The 17,331-nt window shown below is 66.9% G+C and overlaps 6 protein-coding genes across 6 annotated transcripts; 4 read left to right on the top strand and 2 right to left on the bottom strand.

The window, feature by feature from the left end:
- Positions 1-835: 835 nt before the first annotated feature.
- On the top strand, positions 836-2,888 carry RHOBADRAFT_39790 (glycoside hydrolase family 32 protein; the record flags this gene model as incomplete). Its single annotated transcript, XM_018413656.1, has 5 exons — positions 836-929; positions 992-1,054; positions 1,119-1,621; positions 1,683-1,922; positions 2,068-2,888. The coding sequence occupies 5 exons, from the start codon at positions 836-838 to the stop codon at positions 2,713-2,715; spliced, it is 1,548 nt and encodes a 515-aa protein (XP_018268095.1). The 3' UTR covers positions 2,716-2,888.
- Positions 2,889-3,267: 379 nt separating this feature from the next.
- On the top strand, positions 3,268-5,939 carry RHOBADRAFT_56178 (uncharacterized protein; the record flags this gene model as incomplete). Its single annotated transcript, XM_018418230.1, has 5 exons — positions 3,268-3,721; positions 3,790-4,394; positions 4,459-4,737; positions 4,820-5,537; positions 5,713-5,939. 5 exons carry the CDS (start codon positions 3,268-3,270, stop codon positions 5,823-5,825), a joined length of 2,169 nt encoding a protein of 722 aa, XP_018268094.1. The 3' UTR covers positions 5,826-5,939.
- Positions 5,940-7,126: 1,187 nt separating this feature from the next.
- RHOBADRAFT_18684 (uncharacterized protein) lies at positions 7,127-7,805 on the top strand (the record flags this gene model as incomplete). Its single annotated transcript, XM_018412443.1, has 3 exons — positions 7,127-7,178; positions 7,261-7,424; positions 7,485-7,805. Coding segments are annotated over 3 exons (537 nt in total), but the record flags the coding sequence as incomplete, so codon positions are not given.
- A 1,480-nt stretch (positions 7,806-9,285) lies between these two features.
- RHOBADRAFT_56176 (uncharacterized protein) lies at positions 9,286-11,864 on the bottom strand (the record flags this gene model as incomplete). Its single annotated transcript, XM_018418229.1, has 8 exons — positions 9,286-9,554; positions 9,895-10,529; positions 10,589-10,774; positions 10,846-11,165; positions 11,237-11,313; positions 11,372-11,471; positions 11,533-11,646; positions 11,736-11,864. 8 exons carry the CDS (start codon positions 11,862-11,864, stop codon positions 9,367-9,369), a joined length of 1,749 nt encoding a protein of 582 aa, XP_018268092.1. The 3' UTR covers positions 9,286-9,366.
- Positions 11,865-12,535: 671 nt separating this feature from the next.
- Positions 12,536-13,704, top strand: RHOBADRAFT_1571 (uncharacterized protein; the record flags this gene model as incomplete). Its single annotated transcript, XM_018412271.1, has 6 exons — positions 12,536-12,663; positions 12,738-12,795; positions 12,899-12,959; positions 13,026-13,136; positions 13,313-13,409; positions 13,494-13,704. Coding segments are annotated over 6 exons (666 nt in total), but the record flags the coding sequence as incomplete, so codon positions are not given.
- A 290-nt stretch (positions 13,705-13,994) lies between these two features.
- Positions 13,995-17,276, bottom strand: RHOBADRAFT_39784 (uncharacterized protein). The gene is made up of 14 exons (XM_018413655.1): positions 17,229-17,276; positions 17,021-17,118; positions 16,886-16,952; positions 16,767-16,791; positions 16,663-16,704; positions 16,343-16,588; positions 16,015-16,272; positions 15,867-15,945; positions 15,579-15,792; positions 15,348-15,513; positions 14,908-15,276; positions 14,583-14,825; positions 14,376-14,493; positions 13,995-14,272 (listed from the first exon to the last, which is right to left on the bottom strand). Exons 2-14 carry the CDS (start codon positions 17,043-17,045, stop codon positions 14,070-14,072), a joined length of 2,055 nt encoding a protein of 684 aa, XP_018268090.1. The 5' UTR covers positions 17,046-17,118; positions 17,229-17,276; the 3' UTR covers positions 13,995-14,069.
- Between the last annotated feature and the right edge of the window lie 55 nt (positions 17,277-17,331).

The following is a 17,331-nucleotide window of genomic DNA, read 5'->3' as shown; positions in this document are numbered from 1 at the left end:
CGCTCGAGATGAGAACCTCGTCCCAGTTCTCCCGCTCGCTCTCTCGCTCCAGCACTCGCACAGGCTCGTGCCCCGGCTGCACAGCTCTCGTTGCCCAGCTCGACACTCACTGCATGCGCAGTCGCAGCCCCGATGCTGGCGACCCCTCCCCACCCTAGCCCGTCGATCCTTGCTCTTCTCGTCCACCGGCCGTCTTCCTGCGCCCAGCGCAAACAGCACGGCAGCTCGTGGGCGATGACGCTGCGGCAGCGGCGGCTCGCACGGCATTCCCGTTCGGACCGCGGCCGCCCACGCCCAGTCGAGATGCGGCTCGGCCTTGACCTTCCGCTTCGTCACCGCTAAGCTTGTTCGAGACAGGGCCACCTTAGCCTGATCTCGGGCGGGCATCTGCTGCATCGATGAGCTTCTTTCGCCCGGCCTCCCCGCGGCGCGTCCTCCGCTCTCTCTCCGCCTCCTCCTCCCTTTCCTCCTCATCCTCCCCTCACCGCGCCCCACCTTGCGCACCTCGCCCGCCATGAAGGTCCAGCTCCTGAGCGCCCTCGTTGGCGCTACCTACGCCTCTGCGGCCGCCATCGCTGAGCGCCAAGTCCTTTCGTCGCTCGCGTCGACCGCCGCGTCCGGCGCCGCTTCGGCCACCCAGGCCGTCTCGTCGGCCACCTCGAGCGTCGCCGCCAGCGCCTCGTCGGCCGTCTCGTCCGTCTCGTCGACCGCATCGTCGGCAGCGTCGTCTGCGACCATGTCGGCCTCGTCGGCCAGCTCGTCGGCGGCGACCGCCGCCAGCTCGGCGGCCATGACCGCCAGCAGCAGCACCCCATCGTCGACGTCGACCTACCCGATGCCGCCTACTGCCGTCCCGACCGGCGTCGCGCCCACGGGCGACTACTCGGGGCCGCTGCGCCCGCAGGTCCACTTCTCGCCGCCGGTCGGCTGTGCGTCCCTCCCTCTCCTCCTCACGTCGCACAGACTTGACTGACGCCTCCTCTCCTGGCAGTCATGAATGACCCGAACGGCCTGTTCCAGGCGTCCAACGGGACCTACCACCTGTACTATCAATGTTCGTCCCCTCTTCTCGCGGGCTCGGACCCCTTCCCTCGTCCTGACGCCTCGCCGCCTCGCAGACAACCCGACCGCGCTCGTCGCCGGCAACCAGCACTGGGGCCACGCTACGTCCGACGACCTGTACACGTGGACCAACCAGCCGATCGCGCTGTTCCCGCCGAGCGGCGTCGAGGGCGCCGGCGTCTTCTCGGGCTCCGCCGTCATCGACACGAACAACACGTCGGGCTTCTTCGGCAACCTGACCGAGGGCGTCGACCCGATCGTCGCCATCTACACGCTCAACACGCCCGAGAAACAAACGCAGGACATCGCGTACTCGCTCGACGGCGGGTACACGTTTACGGAGTACGAGAACAACCCCGTCCTCGACATCAACTCCACCCAGTTCCGCGATCCGAAAACTATTTGGCACGAGGAGACGGGCAAGTGGGTTATGGCCGTCACGTACTCGCAGGAGTTCGCCATCGGCATCTACACGTCGCCCAACCTGATCGAGTGGGAGTTCGCGTCCAACTTCTCGCACGCCGGCCTCCTCGGCCTCCAGTACGAGTGCTCGAACCTCGTGAGTTGCGCCTGTTCCTTTCGAGACGCTCGGGGCGGCCCTGACTCTCCTCGTTGTGCAGGTTCCCGTCCCGGTCAAGGATTCGGACGAGCTCATCTGGGTCATGTACATCTCGATCAACCCGGGCGCCCCTCTCGGTGGTTCGGTGGGCCAGTACTTCCCGGGCACGTTCAACGGCACCCACTTCGAGGCGTTCGACGCCGCCGCGAGGATCGACGGCTTCGGCAAGGACAACTACGCCAGCCAGTTCTTCTACGGCACGCCGGCCAACGAGTCGATCTCTATCGGGTGGGCCTCCAACGTGCGTCCCGCTCTCTCTCTCACAGTCTGCCCCCGACAGGGCGACGATCTGACGATCCGCCCCTCTCGACCTTCCCAACTTGCCTCGTCGCTCCCCCGACCCTCCCACCTCGCCCTTTCCGCACGCTCGCCTTCGCCGATCGCAGTGGCAGTACACGAACCTGGTCCCGACCGCCGAGGAGGGCTGGCGCTCGTCGATGGCCACCCCTCGCCGCCACTACGTGACCAACGCGACCCGCATCGGCTACGTCCTCGCGAGCGAGCCGTACCAGATCGAGTCGGTCCGCAACTCGTCGCTCCTCCCCGACGGCGCCGAGTCGGCCAGCATCGTCAACACGACGGTCGAGATCGACCTCAAGAACAACACGTCGGGCGCCGTCTACTTTGCGCTCAACTTCACGATCCCGGACGGCGCCAACGTGCCCGAGACGGCCGCCGTCACCCTCACGATGCGCTCGTCGGCGTCGAACGAGACCTTGCTCGCCGGTCACTACTTGGGCGGCTCGAACGCCGGCACGACCTGGGTCGACCGCGGCAAGCTCACCGGGTTCGAGCACCCGCTCTTCAGCGACAAGGTCAGCCACACCATCGTCGGCAACGCCGAGTCGCTGTCGGGCATCTTCGACCGCTCGCTGTTCGAGGTCTTTGTCAACGGCGGCGAGTTCTCGGCCACGTCGACCGTGTTCCCGAGCGAGATGCTCGACACGCTCGAGGTCACGACGACCGACCTGCCCGAGGGCGCCGACGTTTCGGCGGCCGTCTGGGGCCTGCGGTCGACCTGGGCGCAGCAGTAGGCGCGCGAGCGCGTCTTCCCTCGCCCACCCTCTCCTCCTCCCTCTCCCTTCCTTCCTCTCCCCTTCCCTCTCCCCCCTCTCTTCTTCTTTCTTTCTTCGCCGAGTCTCGACATCGTAAAAGCTTGAGTAGACTTGTACAGACCGTCCTTTGAAAGGCGCCAAGCTTCACCGTCCTCTCCCGACCGCGAGAGCGAGAGCAACGAGAGAGAGGCTCGTGCGCTGCTTTCGCTCGGTGCGCCCCGAGCTGTGGCTGCTGCGAGACGCACTGCAAGCTGCGCCTTGCAGTCATGCGCTGCGAAAGAGTGCACAGCCTCTCGTCGCAGATCCAGGCGGAGGAGAGATGGCCGAGGTCGTTAACGAGCGCCTTGGCTCTCGGTCGTCCCACCGCACTCTTGCGCCTCTTGCAGTCGCCCTTGCTGCCTGTCGAGCACCGCCAGCACTCGCTTCCCCTCCCTGCGACCTGCACACGCCTGCACGGCCTCTCGCCAGCCGCCCACGTCCACCGCCCCGCCCGCTCCTCCCCCACCTCGCACCCTCTCCCGCCCAAGCCCGATGAAGCGCCTCTTCCACAAGAACAAGCGCAGCGAGACTGCCACGCCCACCGCCACCCCGCCTGGCGACGGCCAGTACGCCCCTGTCGCCAACTCGTCCACCAGCCCCCCACCTCATCTCGCGGCGGCGCAGTACCAGGGCCAGGGCCAGCAGCACGCTCAGCCGCAGAGCGGTCAGGGCTTCGTGCCTGTGCAGGGCAGCGGTGGCGGCGTCCCCCGTCCGCCCCGGGTCCAGGACGTCGGCAACGCGGTCGGCTGGAGCGTCGCCATGCCCGCGTTCGACTGGGCGTACCTGCTCGCCCTGAGCGACCACCTGTCGACGAGCTCGAGCGCGAGCAAGGACGCCACCAAGGCGCTCATCGCCGAGTTCAAGCACGCGACGCCGCATGCGCAGCAGCGCGCCGTCCACCTCACGAGCCTCCTGTGGACACAGGATTCGAACGACCGGTTCAAGGGTGCGTCTCGCCCTCTGCCTGTCTCTCCGCCGACAGCCCGACCTGACCTCTCTCTCCTGTGCGCGCAGAGCAAGTCGCCTCGAAGAAGTTCCTCGCGTCGCTCACCGACCTCGTCGGCGACCAGTCGACGCCGCCGCAGGTCAAGAGCATGGTCTACCGCGTCCTGTCGCCGCTCGCGTTCGACGCCCAGTCCAAGTCGTCCCTGCGGCCCATCACCGAGGCGTTCAACCGGCTCCTCGCCGACCCCAAGACGTCCCTGTCGTCGTTCCCGAACGAGCTCGACCCGACCACGGCCGCCTTCCAGCCCAACGGCGCCCCTCTCGCGCCCGACGACCCGCTCCTTCGCCCCGAGGCGCTCCTGTCGCAGCATGGCAGCAGCCGGCGCTCGCGACCGCGCATGGAGCGCTTCCCGACCGGCATCGAGCAGATGCGCGACCTCGGCCGCCGCGCCGTCGAGGGCAAGTCGTGGGCCGGCATGCTGTCCGAGGCGGTCGCGCTCGCCAAGGACGAGCCCAACGCGCGCAACAAGGGCCGCGGCAAGAAGTGGGAGGACATGGACACCGAGGAGAAGGAGGCGGCGCAGGCGATGGGAGAGGGTCCGGGCGGGAGCGAGGGCGGCGACGGGCACGAGGTCGAGGTGAGGGAGGGACTCGAGGCCAACGAGGTCGTCCAGGTGCGTCCCCTTTCCCTCTCTCGAGCGCCCAAGTGCGAGCACTGACTCGTTTGCGCGCCGGCAGGAGTTCCACACGCGCTGCCTCGAGGCGCAGGACTTTCTCTCGACCAACCTCGACTGGGCGTCCGTCCAGGCCGAGCAGTCTCGGCAAAAGGCCGATGCCGAGGCTGCTTCAGCACCCGCTCCGGTCGCGCAGCCTCCTGTCGACGCCGGCGAGGCGCAGCACCTCGCGAGCAACAACCCGTTCGCGGCGGTCGTCGCCGGTCACGAGGTGCCGGGCACCAAGGCCGGCGCAACCGAAGAGGAGGAGATCCTGAGCGAGATGCTCGGCGCCATGACCGAGGTGCGCCGCTCTCTTCCCCTCTCGAGTTCGTCGTCGTCGTCGCCGTACGGTCCTGACCCGCCTCGCGGTCCTCGCTCCGCAGATCTCGGACGCCCTGCACCTGTACGCGCTCCGCCTGTCGCACTCGCGCCAGACGCAGCAAGAAGACGCCGAGCTCGCGGCCGCCATCGACCGCTCGCGCTCGGACGACCACTTCAACCGCTTCACGCACGACGAGCCCGAGGTCGACCACGCTCACGGCGAGGGCGGCAGCCGGGCGCCGGCGCGGGACCCGTTCGGTGACGCAGACGGCTTCGGCGATGCGCAGCCGGCGCAGCACGACAAGGGCAAGGCGCGCGAGAGCCTCAACCCGTACTCGTCGTACCTCTCCTCGGCGGCGTCGCACCCTTCTCCCGCGCCCGCCGAGTACGAGCAGCCACAGTCGTCGTCGCCGCAGGCTCAGCCGCAGTCGCAGGCGCCGCCGACGAGCGCCGCCTCGCCGTACGACGGGCTCGAAGCGCTCGAGGGCCTCGGCGGGCTCTCGTTCTCGTCGCCGTCGTCGGGTGCCGCCGCCGAGCAGTACGACGACTTCCTGTCGCCGGCGAGGCCCAGCAGCGGCGGCTTCTCGTCGTCGAACCCGTACGCGTCATACTCGTCGCAGCCGGCGAGCAACGGCGGGTACGCCGTGCCCGACTCGGCGCCGGCCGCGCACCGTGATGGGCTTCGAGACCGGTCCGACAGCGCATTCCTGCGCGAGTACGTCCCCGAGCAGCCGTCGCAGAAGGCGCTCGGCAAGATCAGGCGCGTCAGCCAGGGTGCAGGTGCGCTCACTCTCTCTTTCTCCTTCTGGCCTCTGTCCCTCCTCCTCTCCTTCCTTGGCTCCCCCCTCTCTCCCTCTCCTATCCCTCTGCCGCCCTCTTCCGCTCTCTCTCTCTCTCTCTCGTCGCAACACTCGCAGCGAGCCGCAAACTGACCCGGACCTCCTCTCGCACGCAGCGGACGACCAGAGCCCCGAGGAGCGGCAGCTTCAGCTCGAGGCCGCGTTGAGGGACAAGTACGAGCGTAACTACCGCGAGGAGCAGGAGCGGCGCGAGCGGGGTCACGAGTGACGCGGCGACGAGGAGGTCTGGAGGAAGCGGATCGGGCGCAAGCGGACGTTGTTGTAGCGGCTCTCTCGTTCGCGCACTGCCTCTTCTGTATCACTCGCATCGGTTTGCGCTGCGAAGCTCTACGAGAGAGGCTTGTCTTGCGCTGTCGCGCAGTCGCGCCGCGACTGCGCGCGAGCTCGCTGAGGAAGACAAGCGCGCGCACGCGTCGTACGCTCTTGCGGGCACGGGACGGGCAGCGCAAACGTTTCTATAGCACGCTGCACACTAGTAGACGGCCTCTGCTGGTGAGGCGAGGTGCGAGGCGGCCGACGAGGTCGAGGCGGAGAGCTGTCGATGCTCTCGCTCACCACCACACGCTTTCACGGTCAGTCCTGCCCGCCAGAGTCCACACAAGGACGACCAGGACCGCATACTGCACCGTCGCGCACGTCCTGACCCTGCCCACGCCCTCCCTCTGTCCCTCGCCGTCCTCATCTCGCTCGTCTCGACGCGTCCAGATGGCCGACGAGTACGACGACCTGTACGGCGACCTGTACCCGGGCGAGGCCGAGTTTGGCGCCCAATCGACCACCAGCACCACGGCGGCAGCCTCAGCACCGGCACCCGCCGCGCCGACCTCCGCGCCGTCGACCTCGCTCCCTTCGGCCCCGACTTCCCTCCCCGCAGCCCCTGCAGCCCAGCTGTCGACGTCCGCCATCCCGAGCTACTCCGACACGCCCGCACAGCACACTCAGCAGCAGCAGCAGCAGCAGCAGGGCGCCAGCAACGCGGCCGCGCCCAACCCGCCGCCGCTCCACTTTGCGCCAAACTACGCCGCGCAGCGCACCGCCGAGGGCAGGACGGCGGGAGTGAGGCCGAGCGATATGCCAGAGGAGGGGTGAGGCGCACATTCCCACTCTCCTAGATCCCCTTCCCTTCCCTCCCCCGTCGACCAGCGCAGCGCGCTCGACGTCCGAGACGCGGCCGCACCCGAGCCCTGTCGAGTCGATACCTGCCTAGCGCCGACAGATCACTGCGCTTAGCGCCCCATCGTACCCTGTCGACCACCCCGAGCTCCTCTCGACGGCGGCGACCCGCCTCACCTCGCCAGCACGCCCTCGTTCCCTACGCCTCTCTGTCGAGCTGTGCCTACACCCTCGTCTCTCGGTCCTCCTTGGCAGACGTACAAGTACTCGTTCTCCGTGTAGAACGGCCGCACTAATGCAAGAACCTCCTTTCGCACCCTCTCCCCCTTCCCTCGTCCTCGTCGCATCTTCTCGATCCGCTCGGTCCTGTCCTCGTCGCGTACGACTCGACGCGTTCGCGCCAGCAGCAAGATGTTCATCGGCGGCCTCAACTGGGACACGACCGACGGTGCGTCCGCCTGCTATCGCCCCTCTCGCAACCCGTCCCTGACCTCGAACCGTCCCCCTCTCCTCCTCGTCGCACCTCGCAGACACGCTCAAGGCCTACTTCGAGCAGTACGGCCGCATAACAAACTGCATGATCATGCGCGACATGGAAACCGGTCGTTCGCGCGGCTTTGGCTTTCTCACGTTCGAGGACGTCAGCTCGGTCAACGCCGTCATGGCGCGCGAGCACCACCTCGACGGCAAGACGGTGCGTCCCCTCTCCTCCTCGTCCATGGTGTCGATGACTGACGAGCCGCACCCCTTGCAGATCGACCCGAAGCGCGCCATCCCTCGCTCCGACACGGCCAAGACGGACAAGCTCTTTGTGCGCGCCCTCCCGCCGTCGTGCACCCAGGAGTCGTTCCGCGCCTACTGGCGCCAGTACGGCACGATCACCGACGCGACGCTCATGATGGACAAGGACACGGGCCGGCACCGCGGCTTCGGGTTCGTCAACTACGAGCGCCGCGAGGACGTCGACAAGGTGCTCCAGGCCGGCCCGCACTACATGGACGGCCAGATGGTGCGTCGCGCTCTCTCTCTCTTTCTCTCTCTCTTTCTTTCCTCGGTCTCGTCGGCGAGCGACTGAGCGACGAGCACTGACTGTCGCCGTCGCCGACCCTCTTCCCGCCCGCAGCTCGAGGTCAAGCGCGCCCAGGCCAAGGGCGAGCCTCGCCGCAACGACTACGGCATCAACACGAACCAGCACTACACGCCTCAGCCCAACATGGGCGGCGCGTCGGCCATGGGCGGCGGCGTCGGCGGCGGCGCTGGACCGATGTCGATGGGCGGCGGCATGGGCGCGCCGGGCATGGGCGGTATGGGCGGCGGGATGGGCGGCATGGGCGGCATGGGCGGCATGGGCGCGATGGGCGGCATGGGCGGGCCGATGGGCGGCATGGGCGGCGCTGGCGCGAGCCCGTTCGACCCGGCCGCCATGGCCAAGTTCTTCTCGTCGATGGGCTGGGTGCGTCCCCTTCCTCCCTGCCTCCTCTTGCCTTTCTCTCCTAGAGGACTCTCGACCTGACTCTCCGTTGCCACTCCTTCCCCTCCTCGCTCGTCCGTCACGCTCGTCGTCATCGTCGTCTTCCTCTCTCGCAGGGAGCGTGGAACCCGCAGATGATGATGGGCGGCATGGGCGGCATGGGCGGCGGCATGATGGGTGGACAGGGCGCCTTCAACCCGATGATGGGCATGGGCGGCATGGGCACGGGCGGCGGGCAGTTTGGCGCCTCGCCGATGGGTCTGATGGGCAGCCCGGGCCCGGACGGTGCGGGCGGCGACGGCGGCGACGGCGCACCGCCGCAAGGCGGCAGCGGGTTCGCCGCACCGATGGCGGCGCCGATGAGCATGCGCGGCGGCCGGGGCGGCGGGATGGGCGGCCCGGGAGGTCGAGGAGGTGGAATGGGCGGACGTGGTGGCGGCAGGGCCGGGTTCAACCCGCCGGTGCGTCCTCTTCTCCTTTTCCTCGTCTCCCGTGATTGCCTCTCCGACGGTCGAGCGACTGACGAGCGGTCCTCCTCATCCCGCAGACTGGCCCTGCATCGATGCGCGACGACGGCGGCGCGGGCCCGCAGCGCAACCGCGGCAACGGCGCCGGCTTCCACGTGCGTCCTCTTTTCGTCCACTCTTCGCAGCCGTCGACCTGACTCTCCCTTTCGGCCACAGCCTTACTCGCGGTAGTTCCTCGAGGAGCCCTGAACGTTCCTCGCGACGTTTCCTCATCCTCTCATGCTTGTACTGTCGCCGAGCCTTTGCTCTTGCATTGAGCATACTGTGTGTCACTCGACGAGGTTCTGCAAAGCCGAGAGATGCGCGGGTCCAGCCTGACGAGCTCGATCTCGAGCGCTCTGCTCCCTCTCGAAGCGGTCGGACCTCTTCCTCGTCGACTCGCGCCAGCGACTTTCTGCCTCTGCCCCAGCACTCTCTGTCGCACGTCCAGCTTTCTCGCGCTCGAGAGCGACTATCATTGCGCGCTTCGGCAACGAGCCGGCTGGACAAAGAGAGAGAGAAGGAGAGCCGGTCCTCTCGACTGAGCTCGACGACGCAGACAGACTCGCCGCAAACGCCGATAAAACTGCATGACAGACTCGCTCGTACAACTACGTCGTCGCCCCGCCGGCCCTCCTGCTGCGCGGACCCGCTCGCCATCACTTGCTGTCGACCGGTCCGAGCGCCATCTCCTCGTCGCCGTCGACCTGCTCGATCGAGTGCTGGTACCTCGCCGACTTGGTACGCCCGAGGACCTCGACGGGCTCGCCGTCGCGCACAGGGACGACGTCGTCCTCGCCGAGGGGGATGACGGCTTGGAGCGGGACGGCGATGATGAGGGTGATGACTGCGGACGAGGAAGGAGAGGACGCAGGTCAGTACTTGCTTCGTCCGTCGACGCAGGACAGCTGCTTGTGTACGACGACGACCACGGAGCGGATCGCCATCAGGCACGTCGAGGGATCGAGGGCGAGGGAGGAGAGGGTCGTGGTCGACTTGAGAAGGTCGCCAAGGGGGAACAAAGTCGCGCCGGATAGGGAGAGGGAGGTCGACTCGTGCGAGCAAGGGCTGGACGAGTCGAAGAAGGACGAGTCGAGGAAAGACGAGTCGAGGAAAGACGAGTCGAGGAAATGGAAGGGGAGAGCGGCGACGAGAGAAAAGGGAAGAGGAGGAAAACGAGGACGCACGATAGCTCTCCTCGACAATCAAGGTCAAGGCGTCGAGGAACCCTCGCAGCGCCGTGTTGGGCCCCGAGTACGTGAAGAAGTTGCTGAACCAGCTCGGCGAGCAGATGGCGGCGAACCCGAGCGAGAGGGACGCCGTCGCGATGAACCGGTTGCGGCGCGACCAGTGGACGCCCGACAGGATCTTGAGGCCGGCGACGCACACGCTCGAGAAGAGGAACGTCGTCATGCCGCCGATGACGCTCGCCGGCGCGACGACAAAGAGGGCGCCAATCTTGGAGAAGATGCCGGCGAGGAGGAGGATAACGCCACAGACGTAGCCGGCCACGCGTGACGCGTTGTTGCTCAGGGCGATGACCGAGACGTTCTGGCTGAACGTGGTCGACGGCGGGACGGTGGCGAGGCCGGCGAGGCACGCCCACAGGGCGTCGCTGAGGAGGCCGCCCTGGACGTGCGACGAGTACCGCGGGCCCTCGATCGGCAGCCTCGAGATCTCGCACGTCGCAGTAATGTTTCCGACCCCCTCAGAGATGACAATCAACATCGCGGCCAAGTAAGGGAGGACGAGCTCTCCTCGGATCGAGAGAGGGAAGCGGGTGACCCAGAGGAAGGTGGCGGCGGGCGCGTTGTCGATGGTCCTGCTCGCGCACACGAGGTCAGGCGTGTACACGCAAAGACGAGTGAGAGGCGGACGTACGACTGCTCGAAGTAGCCACAGGCGGCGCTGACGATAAAGCCGACGATGAGTCCGAGCATGACGCTCGCGTTCTTGACGAGCGGCGGACCGAGGAGGTCGAACGTGATGATGCTGATCCAGACGAGGAACCCGAGACCGATGAGGCGAGGCGAGCCCCAGGGAGCCGCCATCGGCGCGTTGTCGGACCTGCGAGAGGGGAGTTGACTAGGTCAGGGCGACAGTTCGACGAGGCTCGAGCGGGGTCGAGAGGGACGCACGGGCACAGCCCGCCACTCTGGCACCCACTGCCGCCTGCCCAGTTGGTGATACCGCTGCCCATGAGAGAGAGGCCGATCGTGAGGAGGATGGAACCGGTGACGAGAGGCGTGAAGATGCGGCGCAGGAACCGAGGCGGCGTAAAGGCGAACAGGATGGCGACGAGGGCGACGACCGAGGCAGTGCCGAGCATGGCGCCGAACGCCTCGGGGCAAGGGAGCTTGGACCCGTCCTCGGCGAGCTTGCAGTTGCCGCGAGTAAACTCGTTGTTCAGGAACGTGAGACCGGTGTTGACAAAGGCAAACGAAGTCCCGATGACGTTCTGCGGGAGCGTTCAGTCAAGTACAGGCGGGAGAAGGGGAGAGGCGGCGAAAGGAGGACGAGAGGACTCACGAGAACGCCCGAGCCGATGTAGTACCCCTTGCCGATCGGGATGCGCGACACCTGGAGCAGCGTGCCGAGCCCACACCCTGCAGGAAGGACGTCGTCAGTAAGCGAACGAGGGAAGAAGGCGGCTCGACGACGCACAGATGAGGCAAGCCGAGACGAGATAGATCTGGTCGCCGGATGTCAAGCCCGCGCCGGCTGCGCCGCCGAGCAGGATTGGCGGCACGACGAGACCTCCCATCTGTCACAGAGAGGAGAGTCAGTTAAAGGCGACACAGAGACGCAGAGAGAGGTGGGCGCACCATGGCGAGAGCGTGCTGAAGGCCGAGGATGAGGGCGAGTAGGACGGGCACCGGCTGGTTCGGCGCGAAGAACGGGATGTGCTTGTTCTTGACCGAGAGGAGGGCTGCATAGTCCTCGAGACGATGGGACCCGAGGGAGGTGAATAGTCGATAAGCTGCTCCTTGAGAGGGTGGAGAAAGAGAGGGACGGAGGAGGGGCTCACATAGTTTCCGATCCAGAAGCTGCGACTCTTGAGCATGGCGACGGTCGGTCGCTTCCACAGGGTGTCGCCGTGGCCGTGCGTGACCTGGTCGTCGGGCGAAGGTGGGCGAGCGTCGACGTGGCTGCTCATGGCGGAACGAGGGGGATGGGCGCGGGGAAGAAGGACGTATCCGCGAGCTAGGGAGCGGGAGGAAGGAGAGGGACGTCGCGCAGATACGGCGACAAAGAGGGAGCGGAGCAGAGATAGCTGTGCGACGGCTGAAGCGGGCCGGAGAGTGCGGATCTCGGGCGCGAGGACCAAGTTGAGGTCGTCGGCCGGGCCCCGGCCGAGTTGCGGAGACGACGGTGCAGGGGCCGCAACGCCAGACCCAGCGTACAGCTCTGCACCAACACTCGAGCTGCTCGACCGCTCCTCCATCGCAAGCACGAGCCAACCCGCCGCCCTCCCCAAGCCGCACGATGCTCGTCTCGACCTCGGCCTTGTGGTCCATCGCCCTCGCCCTCGCCGGCTCTGCCGCCCTCGTGCAGGCTACGCACTACCCTGGTGCGTGCCATCTCCCTCGATCATGCGAGAGCAAGGGTTCGCCGAGTGCAGGTGGGCCGTCGTCGGGTCGAGAAGTCGTTGGCGGAGATGGAGCGAGGGAGGTAGGCGAGGAGGCTGCGGCGCACGCAGGCGGCAGTGCGGGTTGTGACTGCGCCAAGCGGGTGCAGTGCAGCACAGGCGGAATCACGCAGCACGGGCGCAGTAGCCGTGGCGGACGAGAGAAAGCCAGCTCCGGCTCGTCGCCTGGTCCATGTTCGCTGACACTTCTCTCGTCCATCGCCACAGGCCTCGGCTTGCACAACGACGACCAGAGCGGCCTCAGCCTCAATGGCGTGCCCGCCACAACCCGCTCAAAGTGGATGAGGGCGGCACTCCAGTCCGTCTCGTCCTCCTCCTCATCGCCCTCGTCTCTTTCGCCTCGAGTCGCCCTCAGCTCACCCTCCTTTGTACCTCTCGCAGCGCCGTTCCCGAGATCCTCGGCGAGCCCTGCAGCCTCTTTCCCTTCGGCGTCGCCATCGTGCGTCCTCTGTCGTCCTCCCACCACCTCGCTCTCCGACCCTCTTGTTCCTCTCGAGCACGCCGCCAACAGACCTATTGACAACCTCCATCGCCGCCCACAGGTCAACACGACGTCTGACGAGCTCGTGTGCGTCGCCGCCAACAAGGTCGGCGTGACTGGCAGTGCGTCCAAAGCTCTTCTGCGTCGACGCCGGCCACGACGACTTACTCCTGTCCCTTGCCTCGCAGACCCTTCCCTGCACGGCGAGATCAGCGGCTTGACGCGATGCACCGAGGTCCTCACGGAGAAGGGCCTCACGCCGCAGGAGATCCTCAAGGCGTGGCCGCAGTTCACCATGTGTGCGTCCCGCTCTTCCCTTCGCTCTCGAGCATCTCGAGCCGTCCCTGACCCTGCTCTCCTCCCTCTCGCAGACACGAGTACGTCTCTCCTTCTCGTCGCGAGGTCTGCGCGGCCCCGGCTCCTGCCCTCGCCAAGGCTGGGGAGAAGCATGCTCAGTTTCGTCCTCCTCCTGCAGCCGGCGAGCCCTGCCCGATGTGCGCTTCTGCGCTTCGCTGGGCCGGCATGGGCGAGGTTGTGTGGGCCACGTCGATCGAGACCATCATCAAGGGCGGGTGCGTCGAGTCTTCCTCTTTCTCTCGCGAAACCGGCCGCGAACGGACCCCTGACCTCGACATCGTCCCTCGTCGCCCAAACAGCCGCAACCAGATCTACCTCCCGTCGTCCCTCATTGTCCAGGCGTCGTACTCGCTCCCGCACACGACCCTGTGGTACGGCTCGATCCTCGCCAACGAGACCGACCCGTACTTCCAGCAGCTCAACGAGTCGGCGCCGTGCCTCGACGGCTGCACCCGCACGCTCCCCGCCGGCAGTCGCGTGTCGCAGTGCACGCCGACGCACGGGTGGAAGGACGCTTGGAGGAAGCGCGAGGGCAGGTGGGAGGAGGAGCTCATGCGCTCGAAAGGCGCCGTCGCCGACAAGTGGTACGGGCCCGGCGCGCACGGACACCCTCACTCGCACGACGAGCTGTAGATGGACCTGTGCGAGTGACCCGAGTAACACAGAATGTTCGACTTCCCCTCTCTCTGTCACTCGCGCGACCGAGAGAAGAGAGCACGAGCACGCGGCGAGCCAAGAGCTTGAACGACGGCTCGCAAGCGTCTCGCGCTCAGGCCTCGCTCGACGTGCAGAGAGAAGAACACTCTAAGGCACATGCACAGCGTTACAGCCTCCCTCGCTCCTCGCCCTCCCCCTCCTCAAGCTCCTCCCACCGCTCAGAACAGCAAGTCATCGAGGTCGGTCTTCCCTCCCGATGCGCCGCCGCCGTTCGTGTGCACGACCGGCACGGCCGGCGCGAGCGGCGCTGTTGGTGCCGGGGCCGATGCGGGTGCGGGCGAGTCGAACGAGAAGTGGGCGGCGCCGGGCGAGGGCCCTGCAGGTGCGCCGGCGGGAGGTGCGCCGAACAGGCCGAGGAGGTCTGCGAATGCGCCAGAGCAAGTCGTCAGTACGCTGCGGAGGCCAAGTCGAAGATCGAGAGAGAGAGAGAGAGAGAGAGAGAGAGAAAGGGGGAGAGGGCGCACCGTCGAGAGGGTTCGAGCTCGCGTTTGAGCCGGACGGCGGCGCGAACAGGTCGGCGGATGCGCCTCCTGCGAGTCCGGCGCCCTCGCCTGCGGGTTCGTCGTCGTCAAAGTCGAGGAGCTGCAGGGAAGACGAGGGAGAGTCAGTAAGGGCGCCCTTGGCCGTGCGAGAGGGCCGTGCGAGGAAAGTCGAGCGAAATAGGGACGCACATTCTCGGCCTTCTGCCCCTGTTGCACCGTCTTGACCGCCGCGTCCCGCCTCTCTGCGTCGCCCTTCTCCCTGCTCGCGTTGATCTGGTCGGCGCCGAGCTTGCCGCCGGCGACAAACGCCTGCACGGGCTTGTGGTACACGGCGCTCAGGGCGCCGAGCTCGCTGATGAGCTCCTCGAGGAGCGCCGGCGGGACCGACGTGGTCGGGAGCGAGATGGGCGGGCGCGTCGCGAGGATGACCGACTGTGTGAGGGCAAGAGTCAGTCGTTGGCATAGGAGAAAGAGGTCGCCGAGGCAGGCAGAGAGATAGAGAGCGAGGGCGCACCTTTGCGACCTCGACGTCGCTCGAGAGGAGGCGCCACTGGATGTAGGCCCGGTCGCGCAGGTCGGCCGAGTCGGCCGTCTTGGTCGCGAGGGCGAGGACGCGCTGAACAAGCTGCTGCGCCTCTTCCGGGCGGTGGAGGAAGAGCTTGACGACGGCCGTCAAGGTCTGGAGCTGCACCTGGACGGGCTCGTCGGCGTACGTGTCGAGGAACGAGCCGATGAGGTCGGACGCGTTGCTGATCTTGTCGGCGTACTCGCCGAGGATCCAGATGAGCGACGCCTTGGCCTCGGGCTCGTCGAGCTCGTCGAGCGAGGCGCACAGCGTCGGAATGATGCCCTCGTAGCGATGCGGGTACCGGCGGAAGATGTCCTGCGGGCGTTCGTCCTTGCGTGAGCGAGGGCGAGAGTGGGAAAGAGGTAGAGAATGGAGGGACGGCGTACCTTGATGACGACGATCGACTCCTGCACGACGTAGCTGACCCGGGTCGCGATGAGGTCGAGCAGGACGTTGACGCAGCGCTCGGCCGCCTCCTCGATCTTGACGGCGCACTGGCCGATGGCCCGGATCGACTTGCGCACAAAGTCGACGTCGACCTCGGACGCGTACCTGCACGAGGGGGCCGCCGTTCGTCAGACGGCGAGAGGAATAGAGAAAGGGAGCCGAGGACGCACTCCTTGAGCTCGCTGAGGAACGTGTCGACGTTCTTCTCGGTGACGAGCTTGATCATGATCTCGAGCTTCTCGACCTTGACGTAGGGCGGGTCGTTGTACTTGCAGAAGAAGACGCGCATCTCGTTCGAGAGGGCGCCAGGGCGACGCTGCAGGATCAGGTTGATGTTGCGCAGCGCGACCCACTGGACCTCGGGCGCCGACGAGACGAGCGTGACTGCGAGGGGCGAGAGGACGAGTCAGCTCGTCGCTGGGGGGGACACGGGACCGAGAGAGGGACTGGGTGCGCACCGAGCGGAGGTGCCATCTTGCGCAGGATCGTCTGGACCAACTCGTCGCGGCGGATGCCGTTCATGTGGATCATAATGACCTGCGCGCTCGTCCGCCCAAAGTCAGTTCGGGGTCCGCCCGACAGAGGAAGGGGAGATCGAGGGCGCACCTTGATGGCGGCGAGCACGACGCTGCCGTTGGCGTGCTGGAACTGCGGGATGACCCTCTCGCAGATGTGCTCCGACTCCTTCTCGTCCTCGGCCTCGTACTTGGCGACGGCACCCAGAATGGCTATTCGGCCCCACTCGGTGCACTCGCCGAGGGCGATGAGCAGTCGCGAGATGACCTGCGAGTCGAGGATGAAGATGGGCGAGTCCTCGGCCGCCTCCTGGATCTCGGTGAGGGCGACGACGGCGTTGGCGACGACCTGCGGGGGGAACGAGTCGGCTCCTGCAGTACGACCCGAGACACACAGAGAGAGAGAGACGAGGGCGCACCATGGGGTTGCTGTCGGTCACCATCTCCTGGAGCATCTCGATGAAGCCGTTGTCGATGGCGAGGCTGGGCTTCATGTCGTACAGCTTCATGACGCCAAGCGCGGCCGTCTTGCGGACGTACGGGTTCTCGTCGCGGAGGCACTTGCGCAGCGGGTCGGCGATGTAGTCGAGGATCTTCTCGGCGCGCAGGCAGCCCATGGTGCGGATCGAGAGGGCGCGGATGAGCGGGTTCGGGTCCTCGGTGTCCTGCGGGAGGTGCCGGGGTTCAGCGTCGTCGGGAGGACATGCCGTTGTACCGCGAGGAGTGAAGTGAGGCGCACCTTGACAAAGGTGTTGACGGCGAGGATGACGAGATCGGGTTGCTGGGCGAGGGGAGCAGGGTCAACGTGCGGCTCGAGGTGGTGTAGAGGCGGGCAATGCTCACCGTCTTGGCAAAGTTCATGAGGTACCTGTCGACACGGAAGAGCGAGTCAGCCGCGAGACGTCGAGCCGCACGTCGAGCGAGATGAGGCCGGGGTGGGGAGGAGGAGGAGGGGGACGCACAGGTAGACGAGCTTCTTCTGCTCGAGGTCGTCGGTCTGCATGTTCTTGAGGACATCGGGAAAGAGGCCTGGACGGTACCCAGGGCAGGGTCAGGTCGTGGTTCGGTGCGCGAGAGAGACGAGGGGAGGAGCGGACCCGAGACGTCCTTGCCGACCGTCATCGAGGCGATGACGCGCTTGATGGCCTCCTTGCGCTGGTCGCGGTACTGGCTGTTGAGGTCTGCGCGCAACTCGCTGCACGGGAGGGCGAGACGAGGGCGGGGTGAGCGGGCGCCGGACGCGTGGAGCTGAACCTCGACAGCTCGCTCGAGGCTGCCGGGTGGGGGACGAGAGCGGGGACGCACGCGTTCTCGCCTCGAGCGCGAGCACCGCCGAAGCGTGCCCTGGTAGCCATGGTGAGGGCGGGGTGGTGTGGTGGCCGAAGCGAGGTCGGCGCGTGGGAGATGA

The sequence above is a fragment of the Rhodotorula graminis genome (genome assembly GCF_001329695.1).
Source record: "Rhodotorula graminis WP1 unplaced genomic scaffold RHOBAscaffold_17, whole genome shotgun sequence".
Taxonomy (NCBI): Eukaryota; Fungi; Basidiomycota; class Microbotryomycetes; order Sporidiobolales; family Sporidiobolaceae; genus Rhodotorula; species Rhodotorula graminis.
This window is presented reverse-complemented; position numbering and strand designations above follow the sequence as displayed.

Bases quoted from the DNA above. Each gene is read 5' to 3' on its own strand.
- RHOBADRAFT_39784 (XM_018413655.1), bottom strand. From the start codon at position 17,045: ATGACGGTCGGCAAGGACGTCTCGG. The intron at 16,953-17,020 runs GTCCGCTCCTCC...GGTACCGTCCAG, and splicing joins GGTCGGCAAGGACGTCTCGG to GCCTCTTTCCCGATGTCCTC. The intron at 16,792-16,885 runs GTGCGTCCCCCT...CCGTGTCGACAG, and splicing joins CAGAAGAAGCTCGTCTACCT to GTACCTCATGAACTTTGCCA.